Below are 18,557 nucleotides of genomic sequence, written 5' to 3'. Positions count from 1 at the left end.
AAGGGAGTAATGTTCAGTGGAAACAAAAAAAGTCTTAATTTACCCATTTGAACCCAAAAGCCTGCCAGTGATTTGGAAGGCATGTTATTATTCTTAAAATTTTGGATGTCTGAATTTAAATTCTATCAGCAAAACTAACTAAATCTAAGCTTATTGTTGTAATATTTCATCAGAAATGGCTTATTCTACATGTCTCATGTAAATAAAAAAACAAAACAAAAAAGAAATTTTTGGCACTAACAACATTCTGCACAAAAATAATAATTCTGTGTTACTAAACATAACTGAGAAGTCATGACTGACTCAGTTGTGACCAACAGTCACATGATAAAAATTCAGGAACTGCGGCTGTATTTACACACAGCAGGAAAGCAAGTTAAAACTGTACGTAAGTAGTGAAATATATATAGTATGTACAGCTTCAAATTTTTCCCCAGAGGACGTAACATCTGACAGCAGTTAGAAAAATGTTGTAAATGTTGATTACAGACTTTCAACATTTTTTAAAAATAAATAATCAAATTTAATGTTCACATTTTCTTTTTTAAGAATTTATGGCACTATAACTTTGTTTTACTGCAGAAAATACATTTTTGAGTTTTCTACTTTTAGCAGTGGTTGTGCCGTTTCTATAAAGAGTTTGATTTACTTCACAGTGATCTATTACAAACTCAACAGTCCTCCTAAGTTTTTAGTAACTGTTGAATTTTAGGCCGACATTTTGGGCTGAAAGACAAGAGGAAGGAGCAGAGGGAGGTTTCGGACACAAACATCAGCGGTACACTATAGTGGAAAATGGAAAAAGATGGGAATAAGAGAGATGAGCAGGCCATTAATAGCTATAGGGGTCACTAAAATGCACTAATTTCTGTCTGGGGGAGATTTAGTTCTACATGTAGCTAGAAGCAATACCTTAAAGGTTACTCCATCCACCTGCAATAGCCATGGGAGAGAGAAGGCAGAGCCATAACGGATCACAGGGTGGAGAGTTCAAGGGCAAGAGGGAAGCAGAGGCAGAAAAAGCACTTAGTGATAAGAAAGCTGCAGGAGTCTGTGGAAATTATAGAAATGGTAGAGGTTATCTTTGGGGTGTTTTCTGTGAGTTCAAGTGCAGCTGAGGTATTAAATTATAAGCAATAAAGGACAGAACTAATAGCAAATTTTAGCACAGATCAAGCTGCAATCACCAATTTATCACATTTAATAGAACAAACTAATTATTAAGGAGCAGAAGCCAAACAAGGATGTATCATTTGATGCTATAGATGATGAGGAAAGGACAGAGAACATTGTGAGCAAAGTGACCGTCAGACTCATTGTCCCCTGAATGAATAACTGACTTGTCTTGTCAAATTATTTTCCACCAAGCAGCTGAAACGCACTGAGGGCTCAAATCTCAGAGCCGATTCGCTTCTGAGGCTGATTGTGTTGTTGTGTATCATCTAAAGGAGTTATGTAAATACTTAACTGTTCAATTCTTTCACTAAGAGCAAGTTGCTTTACAAGGAACAGGATGCAATGTTTTCCTGGCAAACTAGTCTGAAGCGTGTGATAGCTAGACTAACTGGTTTGAGGACATTATTAACACTTCAAATGCGCTGCAAATTCCCCTGATGATTACAATTAAACTTCTCCTTGCCCAGAGTAAAGCGAATGACTGGATGAAAGTTGACAATAAATGACAATATTCTTAAGGGACCAAACAGCAGCCAGTAACACCACAGGCAAAGTGAGCATATAACGATGAATCTAAGTAGTGATAAATGAAAGTGAGGCACAAAAATGAACATTTTTCCACTATGTGTTAACTAGGAGGACTTTAAAAAAGACAGGGTAAATTTTATATCTGTTACTATCAAATACTCGTCATTATGAAATGAAATCAGTAATTCAGGACAGGTCCAAATGTCAGTATTTCTGGAAAACTGGCATTCAGTTCAAAAACCAGCACTGTATCTGTGTGAAATAATGAAGATCATATAAACAACAACCACTGAGGATTGCATAATGTCATATTGCAGGTGTAATGTGAGTTTATGTGTGCTCCCACAACTATCTGGGATTTATTTTGGCCACCTGTGGGGCAGCGGATTAATTTGTACACACCACTAACTTGAAGAAGTTGCAACCCTCAGTCCAGTATTTAGTTTCCCACTGAATCTGCTTCGGTTTCACCAACTCTTTGGGAAAATACACTGCCCGGCCAAAAAAAAGTCACACACTCTAATATTTCATTGGACCGCTTTTAGCTTTGAGTACGGCTCTCATTCACTGTGGCATCGTTTCGATAAGCTTCTGCCATGTCACAGCATTTATTTCTGTCCAGAGGTGCATTCAATTTTCACCAAGATCTTACATTGATGATGGGAGAGTCGGACAGTAAAGTAACTAAATAACTCCTTTCGCCTGCGCGTCACTCCCTTTATTTGGTGTCATTTTCAGGGCAGCACATGTAATTCTACCGGCTCTATTGTTCTGCTGTGTGACTCGGAGGCCAGACTTGTAGCCACAACAGTGTTATGTTCAGAAAATAAGCATCTCTCTTACAGCCTGCTCCTCTTGCAGAGGAACAAGCTTTTCTTCTGTTACCTCTTGGTTTCTTTGCTCAGAGCCGCTCTGGAGCTTCTGTGGACTCTTCAGCTGCTGCTCCAGTTTCTGGATCTCCTGCTGGAAGAAATCCCTCTCGTGTTCTCGATCCACCGCCTGCTCCTGGGCAGCAAAGACACACAAATAATGAAGAATATTTGTTACATCAGTGAAGGTTTACAGTTTGGTTTTGTTTGCAAAGATCGATTCAAGGGTCTGCACGTTTATGTGTTGTTTCCTCCTTCCTTTACAGTTTATTATTTTGTCAATAATGCACTACACAAGTCTGAGGGGAAGAAAAAAGAAAGGTGAAGGTCTAAGTTTAACTGACAGTAAACAATGTTTGTCTGCAGATTATAAAGTAACTTGTTAAAAATGCACCACAAAGTCCCTCAGAATCCAGCTGGAGATTTAGTGTGCAAGTCATGTGGATTTTGCTAGACTAGGCAGGATGTAAACGGTTAAATGCTGTGCTGTTCTTTCTGCTAACTTCTATAAAAAATATTTCACATTAATGTGAATAAATGGCAAGAGTGACACATTGAAGTTCCAGCAACTTTTCTCCGAATGTTATTAAACTACAGGACGATTGAGCTGCTGAATAAACCCCGTTTCTTCCAATAAAACCCCAGATTTAGATGACCTCAAAATGAAACAACCTGAGGATGTTTATGGGATCTCGTTAACCCAGTAACAATGTTTTTCTGTTAACTAAACAGAAAAACATGCTGCACTGTTGCTGGGTTTCTGCAGAAATCAGCCAGTCAAATTTAATCTTTTTTAATGCCATTTTAATGCTATACTGTAAAAAATTTTAATGCCACGACCGTGAACTCAACAAATTACACAGGTTTGTTTTTTGTAAACGATTTTTATATGAAAACTGTCCCTACATTTCACAATTTCTGAATCCGGAAACCACCTCTGACCACAACCGGGCTGCAGTCATTTTCTGAAATCCACGTTTTCTAGCCATTTTTGCTGGAATTTGCATTTCCTCATTTCCCAGCTCTCCTCCACCTGGTCCAGCCTGCTGGCCACTTTAAAAACATGCAGTTTTGGGAATTGTACCCGACTGGCCGGAACAATTATTGCAATGCTTCGGCATGTTTACGCAGATGCACATATCTGACGAATCGCAGTCTATAATTATATATTATTATATTATTGTCAAATATTTTCTTGAAAACTGCAGAAAGAATTTTTAATGCCACTGAGAATCAAATTTAATGCTTTTTAATGTCATTTAGGGCCTTAATTTTCACAACATCAACTTAATGACTATTAATGCTTTTTAATGCCCTGCAGAAACCCCGTGTTGGCTGCCTAATCAGAAACACAAATAAAATTAGCATTTTCATTTTTACAACATCTTGCAGAAAAATGTATTTTTGTCCGAGGTTCAAAATTGGCCAAATAAGGTAGTCAGAAAATGACATGCTTACAAACATGCCCGTTTTATATCTGTGCATAACCAACATTAGCAGCACAGAATAAAAACAAACCTGCATTCAGTCAACATTTAGACAATTAAACGTCAACTCCTGGCCAAGTGGCCCAATTATGGTGATGGGAACACAACTCATTAGACCAGGAGCCAAATATAAGGAGGGTAATAAACAGATGCTTTGCAAAAATATTATAACATCATGAGTCTGGCTGTCAGACTGTCTAGCTCGAACTGGAACATCTTATTAGCATTTTCAGCAGCCTTAAGATTTACCCTGCTTCATGTGATTGACATGAAATTAGCCGAGTCTTTATCTGCCAACATTAAATTTAATCCCACAGTCAGATGTCAAAAAACGTACACTACATTTGCAAAAATGCAAATCAACACCTTTCTTGTCTTTGGAGTATAAATGTGCTGGTAAATGACAAGACATATCATCTATGAGCAGTTACTCATGAATACATTACAGCGAGCACTAAATAGATTTGATTGGTATCCTGCTGCTGTAACTTTTAATCAGAGATGTTGGCAAAATGTTTCAGCAGGAAACAGGAAGATCTAAAAAAGGAATGAAATTGAGAGCTATCGAGTTATTTTCACTCTCAGTTGGCTGGCAGATTACTTTTTTGATTAATATTTTGGTCTGAAAATATCCACAAATAGTAAATGTGGCAATTTTCAAGAGCCCAAAGTGACATCTTCAAAATGCTTGTTTTGTCTGAATTAAAGTCTAAAACCACTATATATTCAGTTTACTATCACACAAAGAAAAGCAGCAAATATTCTTCCTCAACAAACAAATTCTTTGGGGCATTTTGCCATTTGGATTAATCGGTAAACAAAACTGTTGCACACTGACTGACTGAATATATGACTTCAGGCTACCCAAAGCAAGGATTTTGTTGAGGAACTGGTAATATACTGAATTCTAGCTATTTAAGCAACCTGCATGAGACACAACTGTGCAGCTACACGATGTCAGAGGTGTTGTTCTTACATCGAGGAACCTCCTGTTCTTCTCCAGCTGTTTCTCCAGGGCTTGGATCTGCTGCCGGAGGTCTCCGCTCTCTGTGGTGTGAACCTGCTCCAGCTCGATCACCCTGTTGACCTGCTCCTCCAGCTCCACCTCCAGCAGCTTCACCTGCTTCAGGAGGTCGGCGTTCTCCTTCTCCGCCTGCCGCTGGACCTCCACCTTCTCCTTCATCAGCTTCTCCGTCTCCTCCAGCAGATCTACAGGACACGACGAAGGGAGGAGGGGAGGTTAGGTATTAATGCTCACTGAGTAAAGGTGGATAACTTTAGTTATTTAGTCGTTCTGACTTGATTTTGCCAACAGGACACTGAGATGGAAGTGAAGAGTCTGAAGTCTGTGAGCCTTGTGATGAATGCAACTTTTGCTTTTTGCTGTAATGACCATCAATCTTTTGCAACGATGTGCATTTTCCATAACAACTAAATGTTATAATTTTGGATTTTGTTGTCACTTTTACAAATCTTCATCACAACTGAGTAACTGACCAACATCAGACTCTTCCAACATCTCATTCAACTTCCCAACATATACCCCAACACAATTCCAAATCACGTCGTCTCTTTGCCCTTCTGCTGCCACCAGTCAACAACCCATACCGCTTCACCCAGGATCAAACCCCGCAGGATTAGTGCAAAAGTAACAGGGTGAGAAAGTGCAAATGACAGATCAAACACATGGACAGTCCAGACGGTGCAATATCCATGCCCAATAAGCATTTACAGGCAGGGGAGAGGAGTTCCCAAACAGTCAATCATCTCACTCAAAGAAACACATATCTTTTAAAAAAGCATATAACAGTTAACAATATACATGAATTAGGAGCATAGATGATTGGCAATTAGGAAACAAAGGCTACATATAAATGTCTGAAGATTACTTTCATTTCATCATGCTAAAATGAGCGCTAACACTGACTCCAAGACATTAAAAATGACAAACCAGGACAAAATCAATCAAAATGAAAAGCCGAAGCAAAGATTAGTGATTGGACTGAGTGAGTTTGTGAGGACATAGCAAGCAAGCTCCAAGCTTTGTTGGTGAGTTGCTGGATTAGGATTAGAGAGATACACTGTGGACTCTGCTACACAGTTAGAGGAACATATAGAGATGACTGAGCCATGCTCAAAGTGGACACACCTGCTTCAGGTGCTGCAACCATTGCAGCTTCAACTAGGCCTACGGGAGAATGAGAAAGCACAGGAATTTAACATGCTCTCGTTTTTGTCATGAACAGGAAAATTCTCAGATAAAGAATAGAAATAGGCGTAGATAGGATGGCAGTGCTCTTCTGTCTGTTTAACAGTAGTAGGTTAAAGCTGTAGAAAGGATGCTGTGAAAGGAAAGATTCCTGACAGTCCCCGATTACATTCCTACATACAGCACACTCACCTTTTTTTATGAGAGAATGAAATCATGCGATACCTTTCTGACAATACAATGCAAAATTAGCTGATACAGATATCAAGTTTCGTGATTCTGGAGTCTTCTTGGCAAATACCTGTAAATTTATCTCTGAAAACAGTTGTTTAACCCTTTGAACGCCAAAAGGCATATTATCTTTAGGAGAGCACCAAAATTACAGAATTTATCAATTCCAAAAACTTTAAAAAACAAACAGTATCATGAGAGTATCAACTCTGAGCCCTTCTCTAACTACCTATGTATTTACTATATATACCATTATTGCATTACATTCACTCTGTTTCTTTCTGTGTCCTTTCTCCGAGTGTCCCTGGTCCCAGAGCTGGATGCTGGATGCTTCAGATGTGTGGTTGTGTTTTATGGTCCTTGTGTCCCACCCCCCCACCTCTCTATCTCTACCCCTCTATCTGTATCCCTCTATCTCTACCTCTACCCCTCTATCTCTACCTTTCTACCTCTTCTGTCCCTCTCAACCCGCCCGGCCAGCAGGCAGATGGGTCCCCCCACATTAGAGCCGGGTTCTGCTCGAGGTTTTTTTCCCTGTTAAAAGGGTGTTTTCCTTGCCACTGTCGCCTTTTGGCTTGCTCTGGGGGTCAGGCATATGGGTTCTGTAAAGCATCTCGAGACAATTTGACTGTAATTGGCGCTATATAAATAAAATTGAATTGAATTGAACTTTCCTACAGTCCTTGAACCACTCACTGGTAAGATGTAGTTCAATGGGAAAACCTACCCTTCTCAAAATCACTTTATTCCATATGCCTCATTTAAAATATGACAAAAAATGAAAGTGTTTACTTGAATCAGATTCTGTAAAAAACACAAAAACAAAACTACATTCCTTGACACAACCATGAAGCTAATAGTGACTCTTTTGTTACCACCAGTTGCATGACAAAAAATAATTGAATTTGAACTATAGGCTGTGTTTTCCAGACCAGGTAGGAGATAATAATGGAAACAAATTAAAATTCTAGGTAGTTCTTTTACGATTTCTGATATTACATCTTTGTTATACTGCACAAATGTTTTTTTAACTTATCTCTACTTCTAGTAAGAGTTGTAGTGTTTCCACAGAGGTGCAGGACTTTACATTGCAGTTAAAAATGATCTCACAATGTATAAAAATGTGACAGCAACAACAACAAAAAAATGCTCATAAACTGCTCTGAGTTCAGAGGGTTAAGGAAAGGCCTATGGAGCAGTCTTAGTTTTGTTACACTGAAAAAACATTCTATAAATAAACAATTTATGGAGTTTTTTTCCTTCACTGACAATGATGTCAAACTGTAGCTAGAAAAAAATCAGCATTTTCATTGAACCTCGGCAGCACAGTGAGGTCTGTCAGCTGAAGATGTTTCTAAAAACCAGCATAGATGCAAATCTTGGTATTGCATGTTGTCAGTATAATGGAAACAGAACACTGAAACTGAAACTGACTCTGGGTTAATGGTTGACAACAATTCAAGCTTTCCCCTGCAGTTCAAGGAACAATAACTGTCTCAGTCTAGGCAACTTTTGACCTTGTCTTCATACATTCATGCAAAACAAACTGAAAAGCGAAACAAGCAGAAAGCTGCTGGACTGATACAAAAGATATTATTTGAATTAGTTTTGTCACCTTAGCTTATTTTTGTAAAAAAAAGCCACTCCACTTAAAATTCAAGCCTTGCTGAGTAAATGAATTTCTTAATTTCTTCACCACCTCTGGGTAGCTCATTTTAAAAACCATATTTTTTCCTTCTTCATTAAGGGAATACGTACGAAGCTCACGGGGCCCGGCGTTCTCCCTCATGGCGTCTTGTTGCCGTGACAGCAGCTCGCGCTCTTCCTGCATCTGAAGCCTTTCCTGCTCCAACTCGTGCAGCCGACTACTTGTTACCTGCAAGGAAAAAGAACAATCTATAGTTCTCTAATTCGCAGCAAATCCTAGGAAAATATCTCATTCCTTTTTGAGCCCTAAGCACAATCATTCCTCCTGCAGATTTTCAATAGTTCCTAAAACGGCTCAGTGCTGTTTCTATTATTTGAGGATTATTTTCAGCTGTAGTATTGACTGCTTCTATCAGTATTGAGTGCTGATGGAAGCACTCAATACTAGCGTGTGTGTTGGATGAACTCAGAATGAACTACAGAGCCATTGCTCATAGTAATGAAGGAACATGTCACTCATTTAAATGTTATTTTTTAAAAATAATTTTTGGACAACAATTGAGCGCTGTGGGGCAGAGAAACAAGCATATAAATTTCATCCTTTTACCAGGATTCGTTGACAATAACAAAATAAGTGCAGCTTATCAACTGCTGGAGATGACCTTAAGAAGGTGACCATCAGTCCTGTGGTTGATATGTGAGATCTGTGTCTTTTTCTCATTTAAAGCAAACTGGGAAAGGTCGGGGAGGTGGGTATGCGAGACCTGCTACCTGCATAAATATTATATGAATGTATCACCGGAGCAGATCAATACTACTTGGCCTTAACTGTAGTGATTTCAATGTCATGTGTACACTTGAAATTCTACCTTTTACGTTGCCAAGTCATTTGCTATCTCACAAATAAAATCTCTGCAGCTGGAAGGCCTCACCTGCAGCTCTTGCTCGAGGCTCAGCTGGAGCTCTTCCTTCTGACGCAACTGCTCCTCCAACGCAGCCCGTTCACCCGTGTAGCCATCAATCAGACCTGAATTAGGGGGGAAAAAAAAAGGTAAGTTAGACATTGCACTGAAATAACAACTCACGCATATTCACATTTGGATTTCGTTGTGCTCCCATTCCTGGAATACCTCCAAAGAACAACGTAGATGCATTTCCCTGTCGTTTAATTTCAGCCACACACGCACACATAAGGCAGTCGTCCAGATGACTGAGCGCTCAGCAGCAGGATACAAAATCCAAGGTTACCATCAACACAACGTACGTGCACGCCGAGGCACACGAACACGCACAGAAATGTCGAGATGAACACAAGTGAGAATGTCTGACCCATTTTGCTTGACATGTAGTACGAGACGGAGCTGTAAACACAATGAAACGCTCCATCATTACTCTCCTGCTGTGTCACAGGTCAGTAAGCATTACGCACCAGGATGGCACTAAATTCATAGATACAGGAGAGGAGATATGCACGCACGAAGACTGGTGAGGAAATGTTCATTCATTTACTGTGACTGCAACTTTGGTCTAGTGACAGCAGGTCCAAGGTGAAGATATTTTCCGACTTGACTGAGCTCTGTGTTATCTAAAACTGACACTGAAGCAGAAGGTAAATGTCAGCTGTGTTGTCAGAAGATTATTTTATTTCAGGCGTCTCAACAGGAACCAACGATCTGAGCAAAGTTTGCCTAAGGAGGGACCGCTCCATGTCAGTCAGCTATCAGATGCATATGATTATTGGCTGAAAAAACAACATCCAACAACTGCAGAGAAGCTTCCTGAAAATCTGCATTTACTCGCAACACAATCATTCCAACTCATCTTCATGATATTACAGCCATCTAACTTTTTTCTCCTGATTCAAACATAAAAGTATATCCTGTTTTCGTTTTCAATGAAATATAATAGGATCTTTTTTTTTAAAGGTTGAGCCAGTCTCGTGTATTAATTCAAAACCAGTTTGAAAAAGGCCGCACCCTGAGCTTTTAGCTATGTGGTTCATCCACACAATAGCCGGAGTATTATCTCTTTCAGCTCACTGGCATATGCACAAGTTAGACGTCTGAGAGACACAGGCTTGACATTTTAAACACTCCTTTCACTACATTTAATGAAGACCATAAGACCAGAGAGCAACAGTTGCGCTCTTGTACATGAAACGACAAGTTTAGTTGAATGCAGCATTTCTTTTCTATTATAGCTGCAGTCATTCATGCCAAAACGAAAATTACTTGGCAGGTATTTTGGTATGGGATTATTTTTAGTAACTAAGTGTTATGTGTGTGGAATGTGAGGATTAGTTGCTTTTCTTTGGTTTCTGAGGAGTATAATGTTTTTTCCTGTTAACCACAAAACCTGCCAGTTGGTATGAAAGGCATGTTATTGACAAAATTACATGATTTATTAGAGTTGAAGAAAACATAAAGAATAATTAGATTTCAACTTTTTAACTGCCATTAAACTGCTCATTTGTGTTAAGTTTCATCTGAAAACTTAACAAATCAAAGCTTAAACTGTGATATTTTATCAAAATCACTTTATTCTACATGTCTGATTTAAAAATTTGCATAAAATAAACCATTTGCCCCAACCAGATTCTGTAAAAATGACAAATTCTGTCTTCTTTGCAAAAACCTGGAAGCCACTATTAACTCAGCTGTGGCCAACAGTCCTTTGACAAAAATGCAGGGATGTTTCAGTTAAACTGCAGAGCAGATCGGAGACAAGAATGGAAGCAAATTACAATTGTAAGTAGTAAAATATCTAGTGTGTAGAGCCACCTTTTTTGCAGTGTTGGTAATACCTGTGTACTTGGAAAAAATGTTGTACATGTGCATTTAATTTTTTACATTTTTGTAAAATAAATAATCAAAGTAATTCTACTTTCACTTTTCTTTCTGTTTTTTGGCGTCATAACTTCGGCACACGGCATAAATGACATTTTAAGTTTTCTGTACGTTTAGTCATGCTTGTGCTGTTTCCAGTGATGCAGGACTTTATATTGCAGTGAAAAATGAGCAAACAGTGAGCTAAAATGTGACAGGAGAGAGAAAAATGCCCAGAAACTGCTTGGGATTCAGAGGGTTTTTGCATAAATAATCGAATTGATCGTCTAAGGTCTGAAAGTGGAGAATGCTGTACAACCCCTACAGGGAAATTTATGATTTGTAATACTGGACTAATAAACAGCTTCACACAACATTTCTGCTACAAATTCTACTTTTATGAAGCTTCACTATTTTATGATTTTACTTTTTCTTTATTATTGAGGTCAGAATTAGTGGTGCAGGTGGTATACTGGACTGCATTATGTTTAAACATGTTCCTAATATTTTGTATGTTTGATAACCTATAAAAGCATAAACCTATTTTACAACGGCAAATATTTGCTACTCTGTAGGATTACTGAAAACAAATATTGTAACAGGATCCTGTCAAGTAAAACAAAATGTAAGATTAGAAATGGCAACAAACTCACCACTGTTCAGGGTGTCCACAAAGCCAATAAGAAGGGAATGATTCTTGTACTGTACAAATGCCAAACTGTGTGTGAGGAATCCAAAAGACAGAGTGGTGGACTGGGTTTGGTGTGTGTGTGTGTGTGTGTGTGTGAGGCTGCAACAGTTGATCCTCATGGACCAGCTGTCTCTGACATGGATGCGACACCAAGAGTCGTCACGGCACTTAAACCGTCCTGAAGAGGCTACAGTTCCTCTTCATATCCCAGTTAGGTTAACAACATAGAGACTGCAGTTTGTGCTCTCACATTTACCCTCACCTCCATTCACGCACTCTCATAATTCAGTTTCCAAGCAGACAAAATGTTCAAGCTGAAACCAGCGATAGACTCGCAAACAATTGCCATTTGTCGACTTCTCACCACAGATGGTCTCAAACTCCTTTACTCTCCATTTCAAACAGCTGATCCCATCACTCCCTGTAACACCCCCCCTCCCCCAAACACATGCATTTTCACTTCATACAACTTCCCCCCCTCACTTTCTGAAATTAATCTGACATATAGGCACAGAATCAGATCATCAATTAAAGCCCATAAAGAAATTGTGAGTGCTGCAATTTCTCCTACAAAGAAGCTGCTATGAAGGAAGAAACAGCCTGCTTGGCCCACATAAAAATTGATCAACATTTAAATCAAACTAAGATTGGCTCATTTCATTCTCTTCCTATCACGTAACAGTAAATACAAACCAGTGCCTAGATTGGTTTTCTGCACTGAAACTAAAGCTCACCCTCAGCGCGGTGGAGCTCCAGAGCCAGCTGCTCCCGAGTCCGAGCCTCCTCCGACAGCCTCTCCTGCAGCTCCTCCTGCTTCTGCAGCAGCTCGTTCATCTCCTGGTTGTGTCGGAAAGACTCCCGCATCAGCTCGGTCTGGGTCATCCGGGCATGTTCCAGCTGCGAGGACGAGAGGAAAGAAACAGTGTCACACAAGAAGGAGAGTTCGGAGGGAATGCGCCCCTGCATGAAATAATCTTGGAGGTGTCGTTGTTAAAAATGAACCGTTGGCCCTAAGGGATTTCACACATGAATTATCAGTTTGCTCGTCAGTTCAATCCGCGAAAACAGTTGTGTAATGTCATTGAGGATGGTGATGTCATTGAGGTTATCTCTGCTTGGGCATGAGACTTGAGATTTTCAACAGAAAGAGTCACAAGATAGTTTTGGAGATGTGGGATTTGAATAAAGTTTGCATTCTGCTTGCAGGAAGGATCTAATTAAAGACACTATGAATTGTATTGGAAAAGAGTAGGATGTGACACTTTGGAGAGCCACACTTGTCACCTAAAGTCAACATATCCGGTCATGTGCTGCATAAATTTTGACCATTCCTTTTTTATTACACCTGCATCTATCAAGTTTCTAAACTTTATGGAGCTGACACACTAAATGACCGGATTCCAACTAGACAAAGGCAATCTCTATGTATCCTGTAAAACACTGCAGTTATGACACTTATCGTCAGGTGTAAGGCAACGCAGCTTTATTTGTACATCACACTTCACTCACTGCGCAATTCAAAGTGCTTTATAACATAATAAAACATAGTTAGGAGGAGCACAGCTCCACCCCTTGTCCAAATATATGAGAGAAAGAAATTATCAAACATTTTTATGAACTTTGGAAATTGAACTTGGTGATAAATCCTGCACTGACTGTACTTTTAGCCAAATTCTATTGTAACTATATGGTCCTATTACATCGTTGCTTGTATCCATATGTGTTTTCTTTTTTAAGTTGTATTTTTGGGTTCTTGAAGGCTCTATTTAATAGGTATAGTGAAGACAAAGACAATAAACTTCGAGACAGACATGCAGCAAATAATGTGCCCGTATGCTACATACTTCAAAAACTCAGCTATCGCAATGATAGTTTTATGCATACACAACAGTTCTTTAAACATCCATTTGGCTATTTAAATGTGTTTTTATATGCGGTTTTCATTTTGCGATACATAAGATTTACATATATACGTATATATCTTTGTGCTTTTTTCCACATTAAAATTTTTCACATTCAACGTGAAGCTACTTACCTTATACAAAATCATTTTTTTTTATTATTCTGTTTTATTTTATTTTCAATCTTGTTTTGTTAAACTGCTGCTTTGTGTGTGTGTTTTGTTTATATGTAAACTGCTGTGGCAACAATGTAATTTCCCTTCAACTTTTAGTAAAGTCCTCAATCGAGCTATATAAATAAATTGCATAAGCCAGCCCATTTGGAAAACAGTTCATGTCCGCTTAATAAATGAGGTACATTTTACATAAATACACTTTTATTTCACTTAAAAGATTTGCAGGAGAGAAATAAATGGATGTATAAAGCAATATTAACAAATTATTTGACAGCAGTGTTCATGATCTCTGTGGGCAATGTTTTTTATTATAGGGCACTATTAGAACTAAAGTCAAGAACAAATTGTGCAAATGTAAGAGAAATGCAATAAGATAGCAATATCATGTTTCTATTATGGCCTCCTGATCAGGTGACAGAGGACATCATTTCCTTGTGGAACTGCTATGAAACCATCATAATGCCATAAAACCGTGAGCATGTTCACATTGACTTCAGTTACTTTCCATAGATTACCCTATCTCCCTGAGCAAAGGTCCTACTGGAACATTAAGGGAACTGGGAAATGGTAACTCTGCCACAGAGAAGTTGTACGCTCTTTCACCTACTGATTCAAACGAGCTGCTGCTGTTGTGAGCAGCTGTGTGTCCGTGTGGAATGACATTTAGCTTACATCACACACGCATGTGTAGACCTGAACAGAGCTGTCAAATGTACCTATTAAACATTCATCAGCAGTGCATGTTTCTATAACGAAGCAAGAGACTGTTTAAAATTGCACAAACCCACAACGTATGTGTAATTTAAACAAGCTGTGGGTTACCAGCCGTGAACTTACTGTATAAGGAGGAGTGGGCAGGGAGATTTTGGAGATGACCTTAAGAAGGTGGCCATCAGTCCTGTGGTTGATATGTGAGATCTGTGTCTGTACCACCACCGCGTTTTTCTCATTTAAAGTGCTGCAAATTGGGAAAGGTCGGGGAAGAGGTACGCGAGATTCCACCTCGTACACGTCCTGGTCCTCCCCCTCCACCCACACGCTGCTCTGCATGGTCGAGTTCCAGTAAGAGCGGTAGGAATCCATGGCAGACGACGGACGGACCTCGTTTTGTTACTCCTTATCTGAAGTCATCTAAACTGATTTCCATTTGCTGTGATCTGTCAAGTTAAGCTGCACTAACGCAAGCCAGAATAAAGTCCAGTGGGGAATGAAGCAGTGAGCGACGTTGTGGAGAGCTCCAAGCAACAGTTTCTATGTGCTTGCCACGCACACAAGAAGAGTAAACAGGATTTGGAGAGGGTGACATTCATGTCATCTCAATCACATGCTGCCCGGTTTGAGGTAGAACAAATTCCAGGTAAATATTGAGACAAAAAAATCATCCAGCTGGTGAGAATTCGTGCAGTCCTGCTGTGAAGTGTCATCCTTGGCAGCAGGTGGACGACGTATCAGGGGCCGGCAGCTTAAAGGGCATTCCTGAACATGACCGCAGGAGGTGTGTTAAAACAAAAGCGAGCATTTCCTCCCTCTATGTCCTCTTTGAAGATCTCCAAGCTTCCCTCTGTGTTCTGGCTGACCTTCTTTCCTCAGAGTGAAACCATATCATGCCGCTCAGTAAAGCTCACTCCCCCACGTCTGCTCCCGCTTGCTCTCCTCTCTCTCACTGCTGTCCTCTCTCTCTGGAGATTCATTAACAATACTATGCTGCTGTAGCAACCCCAACCTGCAGGGAAGCCTCCCAGGGGCCCCCTTTAATTGTCTGGTCCGAGCGGCAGTCAGCCGAGGGTGAATTGACGGCTCTCCGATCTGAAGTCACTCACTCTTTCCTTCTTACTTCCTTCTTGGACTGCCATCATTCCCTCTCCACGCATGCTCCAGAGCTCGTACCAGAATATTACTCACTCTAGATGGATATCTCTGCTGTCAGGCGAGCTCCTGTCACCCTGTTAACCTCGCTACCCATGTGCTCTGAAAAAAAAGATTAAATCCCAGACTTCCCAGGCAGCTTTCCACATTCAGACGAGGGTATATGTTCCACTTCCTACACAGCAGGATACGGTTTGGCAAAAAGGGGATGGGACGAAGGTGTGGCTTCAATCCTTAGAGCCGGTGAGCCAGGTAGATTTGCAAAAACATCACACACACTCCCCGCACACACAGACAAACACACACCCATTCCACACAAAGTGGTCAAACCAGATTCTCTCCCCATGTAGCCACAAAAAGAAGCAATTAGGGCATTCCGACGTGCTGCCTCTTGGTCCCACCCACAGTTCAACCTCTGCTTGGCATGTCAAGCGTCACACATAAACATTTGCCACGTCTCGGTTACTGAGACGTCTCACCAACAGATAATGAAGGGAGGGATCAATGAGTGAGCAAACAGCTTCCTCAGGCAAATAATTTACAGCAGGAGTCCAACAAAGACACTTAACATTCCTGATCGGGCTTGTTGCATCAATCACTGGTCGCTTCACAGGCAAGACATGATGATCCAGCAGCAGTTACAGACAGGACTAATGTACTCTGGATCAATAGCAGCAGGGAAATCATTGAAGAAACCATTAGATTACATGTTTATTATGCTATTAATTGTCCGCACTTCGATAAGATATAAACTTTGTTGCATGTAATCAGCTTGTAAAACCTACAGTGGTTCTTCTTCTATGGCTTCAAATAAAAATTATATATCTCTTTGAGTACTTCCTTCACTAATTTATCAATTGTACAGTTTATATAATATTAGAAAACGCTTTAAAAAATGCTATAAAAATATTTTTCCCCCTGAGCAACAATCCAGAATTTGAAAGTATATAATTTACTATCACATAAGTGAAATTTCACAGTTTAAAAGCTGAAACCAGTATATTTTCTGGCATTATTGCTTAACAAAATATACATATGGTTGTTTAACTATCACTATTGTTGCTGGTTTATCCGTAAATCATTTTACCTCTATTCTTAAGTGCAGTTTATTTGTAAAGCTCATCAGAATTTTTTGAGATTGTCAAACTGCTGCATAAAAGAAAAAAAAATAATATAAGAAAATGGCAAAAAACGCACATTACAATTCCCCAGAGTCCATGCTGGGTTACTATAAAGGCTTGTTCACTCTCAGCAACAGTCCACAATTCAAAGTTGTATAATTTACAATCGTAGAAGTAAAATTGTTCTGTTTAGAAGATGGCATTAGGACTTAAAAGCATTATCAACATTTTTTCTGACTTATCATTACATCATTTGATCTCTACTATGTCTGTACAGAATTTCCTGGCTTTGTCGAATGTAATGTAACTGAAACAGCCATTTAAATCCACAATGATCATAACAAACAACATGCAACTGATTCAGTAGACAGCATTAAAGCCCTGCATGCTCTGGGTGTAGATGGATGCTGAAACAACAGTGATGCTCAGCCTGAAATTTCTTCACAGCTATTTTTAGACTACAAGATAGAAACCATTTCAGCGTAAATAACGCATGAATTTCAGCCAGCGGGAGGATGTGTTGTGCAGTCAGTTACAGTAACACATTCAGTGGCCTAGTTACACTGCCCTGTCTCTGTGGCCTGACGCTGGACACAGCAGGCGCTACCCGGACGGCCCGAGGGGAGGTGGAGCTGCTTGGCGCAACTGGACCACGATAGGCTGGTCGGCCAGACAAAAGCTCTGTGTAAATAGTACTGCTCGTATCTATAGGCAACCACTGGGAATGAGGCAGCTCTTTTGTGTGTGAATTCTAGACAGGCCAACTTTGTTGCCGGCCACATTCTGCCATCTCATCCCCTTTATGGCTCCATGAACGGGCCTAGAAACCCACAGAGGGGGCTAACAGTGTTGAGTGCGGGCAGTTAAATGTTGTGACAAAGCGTAAATGTGTCACTGGAGCTTTCTGTTTACCTTCAACTTTTAGGCACAAACATGCAACACTGTTCACAGAGGAGTCTTGTTACTCCTCAGCCTGCGAAGAATCAAATTCACTGACAAACAACTGTAAACTTAGACTGCACATCAAAACAAGTGCTCAGTATTGAAAGGCTTCAAATACTGGAAGTTGACATTGGAGTTGTTTTTAGGAGGATTTTGTTACCTTTGAAAGGAAACTTGTGAGTCATTTCTCCTTGTTTCCATCTTGTACACAAAACCAGAGTTTTCATACAAATATGATATCCGACAGCAGCATCAATATTCTGATGCAACTGTCAACAAGAACATAATGACCAGAAAATACCAAAATGTTTAGATGCTCTTTGACACTGATGTTTTAAGCAGTTGGCAATAATTGTATGATAAAAATGGTTTAAAACAATTTTCCTCACAGTAACTCACGTTTATCTACTAATCAGACTGAACTGTCATTTTATTTATAATTTCTTCACATTTTTATTTCAAACTTTTGATTATTTTATTGCTAAATATATTTATATTTCATCATATATTTTGGGGTTTAAGTCTATTTAAATCACTGGATGAATCTGAGATGTGATATTGTATGGTATGGCTACGTGTTGGCAAAAAAAATAAATAAAAAATTATGAAGTTAGGCATATAAATTTATTTTTATAAAGCGCCATATGCATTAAACAAATGCATACAAATTAGTCGAGTTAGCCGATCAGTGGTGTAAAATGTGGACAAAAGATAACTTGACCAACAGTGTGATTACGGTAATGTCAGTCTTTTTAAAACATTTAACCGCTTGTTGAGTTTCCAAACCCTTTTTAACGAGTGAGTTGACGTGTTCCCAAGAAAGGATTCGGCATGTTGAGCTGTGAGTCAAGATAAGCAAATATTTAACTTTAATCGAGTTCCATGAAT

At 39.5% G+C, this 18,557-nt stretch overlaps 1 protein-coding gene across 6 annotated transcripts in view; it reads right to left on the bottom strand.

Annotated features, from left to right (window-relative positions):
• The window catches only part of akap9 (A kinase (PRKA) anchor protein 9), an 85,909-nt gene that overhangs the window by 22,374 nt on the left and 44,978 nt on the right, over positions 1-18,557 (bottom strand). For 5 of the 6 annotated variants that reach the window (XM_023265067.3, XM_023265069.3, XM_023265073.3 and 2 more), the window contains 6 exons: positions 12,398-12,560; positions 9,080-9,174; positions 8,259-8,376; positions 6,210-6,248; positions 5,037-5,269; positions 2,590-2,709 (listed from right to left, as the gene is read on the bottom strand). In XM_023265067.3, coding sequence (XP_023120835.2) covers positions 2,590-2,709; positions 5,037-5,269; positions 6,210-6,248; positions 8,259-8,376; positions 9,080-9,174; positions 12,398-12,560 — 768 coding nt within the window. The remainder of the gene's footprint in view (positions 1-2,589; positions 2,710-5,036; positions 5,270-6,209; positions 6,249-8,258; positions 8,377-9,079; positions 9,175-12,397; positions 12,561-18,557) is intronic. The other variant, XM_035945860.2, reaches the window with a different exon arrangement.

This window comes from Amphiprion ocellaris, chromosome 15 (assembly GCF_022539595.1).
Source record: "Amphiprion ocellaris isolate individual 3 ecotype Okinawa chromosome 15, ASM2253959v1, whole genome shotgun sequence".
Taxonomy (NCBI): Eukaryota; Metazoa; Chordata; class Actinopteri; family Pomacentridae; genus Amphiprion; species Amphiprion ocellaris.
Note: the sequence above shows the minus strand (reverse complement) of the source record. Positions and strands in the feature narration are given on the sequence as shown.